Source organism: Aulostomus chinensis, chromosome 3, assembly GCF_037954235.1.
Source record: "Aulostomus chinensis isolate RoL2024-O1b breed Wild chromosome 3, RoL_Achi_v1.0, whole genome shotgun sequence".
Lineage (NCBI taxonomy): Eukaryota > Metazoa > Chordata > Actinopteri > Syngnathiformes > Aulostomidae > Aulostomus > Aulostomus chinensis.
Genome location: NC_141322.1, coordinates 11,657,835 through 11,667,049, shown reverse-complemented (window position 1 = coordinate 11,667,049; position 9,215 = coordinate 11,657,835). Strand labels below are relative to the sequence as shown.

The window sequence follows — 9,215 nt, the reverse complement described above, 5'->3', positions numbered from 1 at the left end:
AGAAAATAGCCAAACACAATGTGCTCAATTATTCTAGTGGAGAAGAGTTTTAGTTCTGAACATTCCTATGAATAATAAAGCAAAATTTGATGACACAAAGAAGTGGCAGATATAAACCATAAAACACACTTTTTACCTACTTTCCATTGAATGATGATTTTATATATATATACATATATATATATATATATATATATATATATATATATACATATATATATATACATATATATATATGTATATATATAAAAAAATCAGGGAACATTTAGGATTAAACCGAACTTTATTTCATTGAGAGTAATTTAGTATCTACTGTAAATATCATCTCTCAATAGGTTACTGTCTATCATTTGCTCATATGGCCATCAACTTTTTTCCCTTTTTCAGATAAGAGACATTTGATTGGCTACAAGATTGCTGCTCGGCTGCTGATTGGCTGTTGCTTGTTTCCGGGGCTCCGCGATGCACTCACTGACGTTTTTCGGTCTGCCCCGAGACAGACTGGAGAGAATGGCTGCCAGTGGAGGTTAGCAAAAATCTTCATTGTTTTGTGTACTAATCAGACTGAAACAACGCATTTAAAGTTACAATTTGCGTGACTGTATGTAGGTGGAGTATTATCTGGCAGACTGTCGAAAAGAGTCGTGACATGTTGCCTTCTAGTTAAAGGAGGTCAAGCTCTACATGACTCCTTAAAAGTGTTGGCTATCGTTAGCCCGGCTGTGTTGCTAGCGTTAGCTTTCTGGCTAACTTTCGGCCGGTTAGCTCTCTGCCCACAGCTGATAGTGTAAACACTTGTTTATGGCGAGAGACAAAGGTTAAAGAAGTTATATTTACTGTTGCTGCTATCGGCAATAATGCCCTGGACGCTGTTCGACACATTGATATGTTTCTCCGAGACAGTGACGCTGGAACTAGGAGCTTCTGGGGGGTTTATCGCCCCCTTAATCTCGCAATGTTGTGTCAAAGAAATCTTGCTAACATTAGCTTGGTCACTAGCCGTCTGCTATAAGTTAAGCGTGCGCGATAACCAGCTAACATACACACGAGTAACTTACTGCTGTCCGTGGTAAAAGAACTAACGTCCGACAATTAACAATAATGTCGTACCTGGATACGACTCTTAAGGCTGTGTTTCAGCATTACTCACACAGTTAATGTTACTATAGACACCATTCAGAGAAATGTGACGTTAGCAAGCTAGCTACCATCTGGTAAGATAGTACATCGCTACTCATTGCAAGTCTTTGTCCTGTCAGTAAGCGATGCACAACACGAGGTGATTGTCGGGAAAGTTTTTCTTTCTTGGCAGCTGAGAACACGGGGTTATGGTGAAATATTATAGACATAAAGTTGGGTACCACTTGTAAGAGTTGACATGAAGCTTTGGCCCAAAGTTAGAATCAGGTGGAGTTAAAAAAAAAAACAATGAAAAATATTATTTATTTTAGTGTCACTGAGGATGAACCATCCCACTTGTTCATCCACAGTACTTATACAGGTGTTTTGTATCAGTTGATACCCAGTATCAATCTGACACTGGGGATTAGTTAATAAACTATATGACATATGTTATCTTACTGGTTTGAGGAAACTGGTATCACTCTGTTTGAGTTGGGTAACATCAAGTTTATCTGGTTCGTAGCTTTCCTACTATTGTAAAATAAAACTTTTACAATATATACACTTATAAAGTGCTGAGTCCTTTCTCTTAGCACCCTTCATGCTGTTCGGGGTCATTTAAAAAAAAAAAGTAGTCTATAGATCTACCACCGCACTGTTGACCCATGCATGTCATTGTACATGGAAATTTAACAAGAATGTAATAACAGAATATATTGTCTCCATTGTCACAAATACTTGATCCACCTTCTGAGTCAGTATTTGATGACTATCAGTATCAGGTTAGTGCACCTGTGGTATTCACTGTAACTTTAAGCAGTATAAGCTGTATAAGTTAAAATATCTAAATAAGCTTTGATTTGGTGCTGTCTAATTTGACACCCAAATATGTATTACACGTCTTGTCTTAGAGCCCTAGCAATTTCATTGACAGTAAACGTAGGACAAAATATGAAAAACCACACAACTACCTTAAGCTGGTTTGTAATAAATCAGCTTCAGGTACTTGCATCATTATTTTTTTGTTTACATTTCAGATTTGTTTCATTATAAAACATATGAATTGCCAAAATTTCCAGTTGCCACTCGTGTAGTCTCAATATGTGACTTTTGTTTCATTTGTTTAATCAAAGGTTTTATACAGTACACCCTTTATTATCAATCTCATTACTTTTCATGATTATAAAAAAGAGATAATACACTTGTAAATGTAAATAAATGTTTGAGAGTGTTATTGTCTAAATGCCACAAGTTAGAAATAATTGACTTCTATCATTTGATTTCTAAAATTTATTTTTTATTTTTTAGATATCATCCTAATTGTCTGTTTTTATGGTGTCTGCAACATTCTGAAAGTGCTAGGCTTATCTCATGTTGTCTCTCTCTGTGTTTAGAGGTAGGGAAGCTGTTACAAGTACAAAATGGGACACCTCCAAGCACCAACTATAACGGGGTAGATGCTGTTCATGCCTGCAACATCCTTCAGCAGCTTAAAGCCTTGTATGATGAAGCACAGCTCACAGACATTGTTGTAGAAGTGGACCATGGCAAGACATTCTCATGTCACCGGAATGTACTTGCTGCAATCAGCCCATATTTTAGGTAGGAGGTGTTTGATGTGGACACATAGAATATTTTTTCACAATTCACTGACTGGGATTATGGTACTGACAACATTTTGTTTTCTTTGCCATCACCTGTAGGTCCATGTTCACTAGTGGCCTTACAGAGAGCAGCCAGCGTGAGGTCCGAATTGTTGGGGTGGAATCCGAATCTATGCACCTCGTCTTAGACTATGCCTATACATCCAGGGTCACGCTCTCCGAATCCAATGTCCAGGCCCTGTTCACTGCAGCCAGCATTTTTCAGATACCTGCCCTGCAGGACCAGTGTGCCCAGTTTATGATCAGCAGGCTGGACCCCCAGAACTGTATAGGTGTTTACATGTTTGCAGATGCTTATGGGCACCAGGAACTGAGGGAACGATCACAGGACTACATCCGCAAGAAGGTCAGTTAAACATAAGCATAGGCTTAGTTATGGATTTCTCATTTAATAATTAACCCCACTCTTTCTCAGATAAATTGTTTTACCGTCTTTCCTATACACGGGATTGACACGGGCAGTCAGCCTGCCCTCCGTAACTGATTACAGTTAAAATTTAGTGGCCCCATAAACTACAGGGTGGAGATTAATATCATTTATGACTGCTGTTTTTATGGCATCCATGCTGACATTGGGTGGCTCAGACATTGTTCTATTAGCATACAGGGTGCTCCTTTTGTCACCTGCTGTAAACAGACCATAAAACCACAATTTTTTGTCTATTCAATGCTGCTTTTAGTCTCTTACCATTACATAGTGTAAATAGTGGTATCCTTATAGTTTGCACTTTGTTTAGATGTCATTTGATAACTTTGGATTATACAATATCACATGTGCCACCAACACTTTTGTTCTACTCATTTAATTGTGCGTTGCCTGTGACCAGTGAGTTTGACTACCAGAAACTGAAAAATGTGTTTTTCTCGCAGTTCCTCTGTGTGTCTCGGGAGCAAGAGTTCCTCCAAATGACCAAGGAGCAGCTGGTGAGCATTTTGAACAATGATGACCTCAACGTGGAGAAGGAGGAGCATGTCTATGAGAGCATAATCCGCTGGCTGGAGCACGATCTGCCTGGTCGTGAGGCCCACCTTGCTGAGGTTTTCTCCCAGTGCATCCGTCTGCCTTTGCTGGATGACACCTTCCTCAGTCGAATTCCTCCCCCTTTTGCTTGTGCCCTGTCCCAGTCTAAAGACCCTGTTGAGGCCAAAGCCCGCCTCACTGGCACCAATGGTTGCCCACAGCGCCTGGGAATGACTGCTTCTGAGATGGTCATCTGCTTTGATGCCGCTCACAAACACTCAGGGAAGAAGCAGACGGTGCCTTGTCTAGACACAGCTACAGGAAGGGTATTCAAGCTCTGCAAACCACCCAATGACCTCAGAGAGGTTGGTATCTTGGTGTCGTCAGAGAATGACATCTACATCGCTGGGGGTTACCGACCTAGCAACAGTGAGGTGTCCATAGACCATCGGGCAGAGAGTGACTTCTGGCAGTATGAACATGCAGGCAACCGATGGCTGCCACGGGCGCCTTTACTGAGGGCGAGGATTGGCTGCAGACTGGTGCACTGCTGTGGGAAGCTTTATGCACTGGGGGGCCGAGTATATGAAGGTGATGGGCGAAACGCATTAAAGTCAGTGGAGTGCTACGACACAAGGGACAACTGCTGGACAGCTGTGAGTCCCATGCCTGTCGCTATGGAGTTCCACAGTGCTGTGGAGTACAGAGACCGAATCTATGTCCTCCAAGGTAGGTTTAGGCGTCTTAGAGGATAGGCTGACATTCACTCACACTTTTATGCACAGTGTAGCACTTTTTAATTGCTGCTTTTTCATTCTTAGCTGCTGGATGTCAATAACAGGATACATAATCCACAGTCCTCCCTGAACAGTAGGACTCTACTCAAGCTGTGACTTAAATTACCTCCTAGAAGTCTTAAGTTAAAAAAGTAGCTATTTACCAAATTGACAGTCTTCTTTATAAGTCCATCTGTATGTTACTCTAATGTAGATCAGCAAGGGAAGTGTCTCAGGGGAAAGACTATGAGGGTTCTGAAAGAACTGGCACTTTAAGTGTCCTTTTTTTCCCCTCCAGATAAACTTCAGAATGTGTTAACGCACGCACAGACTACACCACAAATAGCATAGACTAGTCGGTCAAATTTAAAGATAGAACATTGTGCAGGTTCCCCATTGCGAAAACAGACCTGAAATGTAGCCAATGGACACACGTACTACATGTGCAGATGATAGAAACATGTAAATTAAGATCAAGAGGTAAGGACCAAATCAGCAGAATCCGAGCAAGGTAACAAAGCCTGCGGGCAGCTGGAAATTGCAGCCTTGTGGAGGACAGACATGATTGGCGTTGCAGCAGGAACAAGCCACAGCTGTCCCCGTTGGAAATTCGGAGTCAGTGTGGAAGTTCCTCACTGTGAGGAGATGAAGCTCACACTTTGTTAAACATGTTTGGCAAAAGTAAACCATGGTGGAACCGCAATGAAAAACAAACCTTATCAGACGCTTGAAACTCCTGTCAGCCTGTTCAGCCTGCTCAGTTTGAGGAAGCTAACAAAGGAAAGCAGCTAAGTCTAGTAGGCAGAGCTTGGGGCCAAGAACAAAGCCGGCAGCCTCTCCGATCATTCATTGGCCGCTTCATTCAACTTGTTTCAATCAGTAAAAGATATATCAGACACAGCTGGACATAAAGCAACTCATTTTCAGTCGAATTATACTTGTATCTCTTATCAGTAGTCGAGCACTGTATTTATATATTTATTTTGTGAATTGTTTAACGAGATTGAGATAAGAAAAGATCCAGTAGCCTTGCGCAATTTGGGGAGAGCTCAAAGAATAGTATATTCTGTAATAATGAAAATAAACTTTTCCATTGAAGAAAAGTTTTATTTTTTTGTTTATATTCTGTTAAGCTTAGTTCTGACACGGAAAATCAAATTCAACAAAAATCAGTCACAAAATGTCACACTGACAAAAAAACTCAAAATCGGCCAAGAAAAATGCAGTCAGTGCATCTGTACTCTAGACTTTACTTTTTTGAGGGTACCTTGATGGTTCGTGGATGAGAGAAATGGGCTTGTCACTTCTGAGGTACAGCTTAAAAAATATTGTTCCTCTTTACAAGCGCTACATTGTAAATGATCTGTAAGCAGTGTACAGGAATGATAAGATATTGACACAAGAGATGCTTATATCCTGTTCATGCACTGAACCGCAGCTCAGAGTTGCTTTTTCTTATGTTTACCACAGGTGAATATTTCTTCTGCTTTGATCCACGTAAGGACTATTGGAGTCATCTCGCCCCTATGAGTGTTCCTCGGAGCCAGGGTCTAGCTGCTCTGTACAAGAACTGCATTTACTACATTGCTGGCATCTGCAGGAATCACCAGCGCACCTTCACTGTGGAGGTCTACGACATCGAGAAGAATACCTGGAGTCGTAAGAGTGACTTGCCCTTTGACCAAGCCACCAGCCCGTACATCAAGGCCATGCTGCTGCAGGGCAAACTGCACTTGTTCGTACGTGCCACACAGGTCATGGTGGAGGAGCACGTGTTCCGCACCAGCCGCAAGAACTCCCTTTACCAGTATGACGACGAGGCAGATGTATGGACCAAAGTGTACGAGACGCCCGACCGCCTCTGGGATTTGGGACGCCACTTTGAATGTGTGGTGGCCAAACTTTATCCACAGTGTCTCCAGAAAGTGCTTTGAGCTAGTTGAGAACCCACCCTGAGAGGCAGAGGGGGTGGTCCTGCCTGCCTTGTGCCTGGTGTTACTATGGGTTCGCACCACAAGGACCATTTTTTTTTTTTTTTGGATAAGTCTTAAAACCGTTTAAACTTTGGTTTAATGTGATCAAAACGGGGGTGCTTTTAAAGATTGCAGTATTTTTGTTTGTTTGTTTTTCCTGGACAGCACCACCAACTCTCACAGATGCTTGCTTAAGAAAACCGTACAATGACTCATAAGTGCAATTATACTATGTTTTGCTAGTTGAGCCATGCTGTTCTAATTTAGTTTGACATACATACACAGGCAAGGATTTTTATAAATGCAAGCATGTGTATGAGGGTGATGGAAAGATAATGGCCCTCTGGAGATATGGATGCTATGTGTCAGCATAGAGTCAAAATCACTCTCTCTCTCTCTCTCTATATATATACACACACATACGTATATGGATGGGTGTATATATGTACATATATGTATATATATGTGTATATATATATATATGTGTATATATATGTATACATACACATATATATGTATATATATACACACACATTATATATAAATAACTATATAGAATATATATTCATACGGGTAAGATGAGTACCTTAGCTCATTAGGAGTGTGCTGGCTCTGAGGTTTTGTGTGTGTGTGTGTATATGTGTGTGTGTATATGTGTGTGTGTAAATGTGTGTGTGTGTGTTGGTCCCCCCCCCCCCAATTATCCCAAGTCTGCAGCTCATTTTATAGACGACTTTTAATTTGAAGTGTGCTTGTGATTTACAGTGTTGAAGCTTGTATTCTATTTTTGTGTCTCGGCTCTTCTTCCACAAACGTGTCAAACAATACACAAAGTGTGGCTTCCGAGCGTTTTTTTTTTTTTTTTTAAACATTTCTGTTTTTTGAGATTTCATGGGGGGGTGGCTCACAAACCTCCCACTCTTTGAGTTAAGACATCCATTTTTGCGTCGCACGCGAAGTAGACAACTTTAATGTTTGAATACTCACTCTCCACATTGGAGAAATAAGAGCGGTCAAATTTGTGGCAACACTATAACGTGGGATGTTCAGACCAACTAACAGGCTTACCTCAGAAACTTCCGAGATGTTCGATTAGGACGAAAAACCGGACAATTTCAGGCTGGTGTGTTGGTGAAGCAGCAGCAGCTGCGTGTGCTGATTATAATCATTTTTTTTAAAAGGTTGAAAGAGGCTTCCTCTTAAATGCCAAAAAAAAGAAAAAAAAAGAATTTGAGGTCTTGTTATTGCTGATCTGAACTTTGAAAAGACTTTTGTGGTAGCAATAATTCACGGAACTGTGATTAGGCTATATGACTTTATATTACTTTAGTGTGCCGGTTATTTTTGTGTGTGTGTGCTCGTCTCTGCTTAGTGAAAATTCTGTTAGTTCCAATAATGATTGTTTGGCTCTTGTTGCATGGGTGTCGACTTGAAGTGATGCGTCATTTAGTGCAGGTTCATTTAAGATGCCGATGTGCCTGTGGCTAGGAAAAAAAAAAAAAGGAGGTGGGGGGGGCATCAGAATCAAACTGTTTTTCCTGATGTAGAATATCTGAAAAGTCTTAACTTCAGCGTTGCACTGAATCACTCTCCACTTCAACTGAACTTCACTGCAAACTTTACCAAGCACCCCCAGGAGATAACTCTGAACGAGCCGGGGGAGCTGGGGTCGGCCATTAATCTGTCTTCACATGCCGTCAAACAGGACAAACTGTTGGTGCTTTTTTTTCTTTATTTTTTTGGTGACAATCTTGTATAGCAGAAGTAATACCTGTCAACGTGTGACATTTTCAGTGCCGTCTATTTCCTCATGCAGGTTCCTGTGTCATCTTTGCACTACACATTTCCCTTGTATTTTATGTTCATGGTCCTGTTCAGAGAGAGGTTTTCGCAACCATATAGCAATCATCTAAAAAAAAAAAAACTAAAAAAAAAAACAGATTTAAATGAAAAGCAAGTAGGAGTCACGTTTATAGAGGACTTTATATAACTTCTCCAAGAGAAGATACACCTTTGTCTGACTTAAGATGTTTTTAATCGACCGGAATCGAGCGATGCTGCCCTCACTGGGGCTGAGATGAGGCTCACCCGCATGTCAACAGACGGCCATTTGAGAAGCAGGAATGGAGAACTCTCAGGATTTCTACTGAAACACACAGTACTGTATTTAAATGTTTTTGTTATGTGTAATATACTGTACTATAGGTTTGCTGTACTTGCACAGTTTTTTTTTAAACTTCAGTTTCTTTTATAACTTGAAAAAATAGATGTGACTTCTTTTTTTTTGTTGTCTTCAATGCCTGTTTTTTTTGCCCTTTATGTAATAACCTGTTTAGTTATTGTAGAGTAATCCTGCTCTGAGAAAAAATGATTACCTGCACGAGTGATTAAGTTTGATCTTCCTCCCCCTTTTCTGTAGTACAGTAGTATTTCTTTGTAACACCACACCAGAACTAAGCATTACAGATATAGAGGCATTGCTATGTCAAGGTTTCAAACACCAGTCATGTGATACAACAAGCTAACACACTACTTTCTCTCTCATCCGGTCATGTGTGTGCATCACCTATGGGTGCTACTATATCATCCTCAAGCGTTTCGTTCACTTTTACTTTGCTGGTCTGTCTGTCGTTTGGGTTGCGGGGTTAATAGTGGTTGAGCTCAACTGTGAACTACACATTGCACATAATTTGAAAATAAAACTATTAAAAGTGTAATA

General features: G+C 40.6%; 1 protein-coding gene across 1 annotated transcript; it reads left to right on the top strand.

Annotated features, from left to right (window-relative positions):
- Positions 1-456: 456 nt before the first annotated feature.
- On the top strand, positions 457-9,205 carry kbtbd8 (kelch repeat and BTB (POZ) domain containing 8). Its single transcript, XM_086198656.1, has 5 exons — positions 457-526; positions 2,517-2,724; positions 2,826-3,132; positions 3,657-4,476; positions 5,994-9,205. The coding sequence occupies exons 1-5, from the start codon at positions 463-465 to the stop codon at positions 6,455-6,457; spliced, it is 1,863 nt and encodes a 620-aa protein (XP_086054782.1). The 5' UTR covers positions 457-462; the 3' UTR covers positions 6,458-9,205.
- The last annotated feature ends 10 nt before the right edge of the window (positions 9,206-9,215 follow it).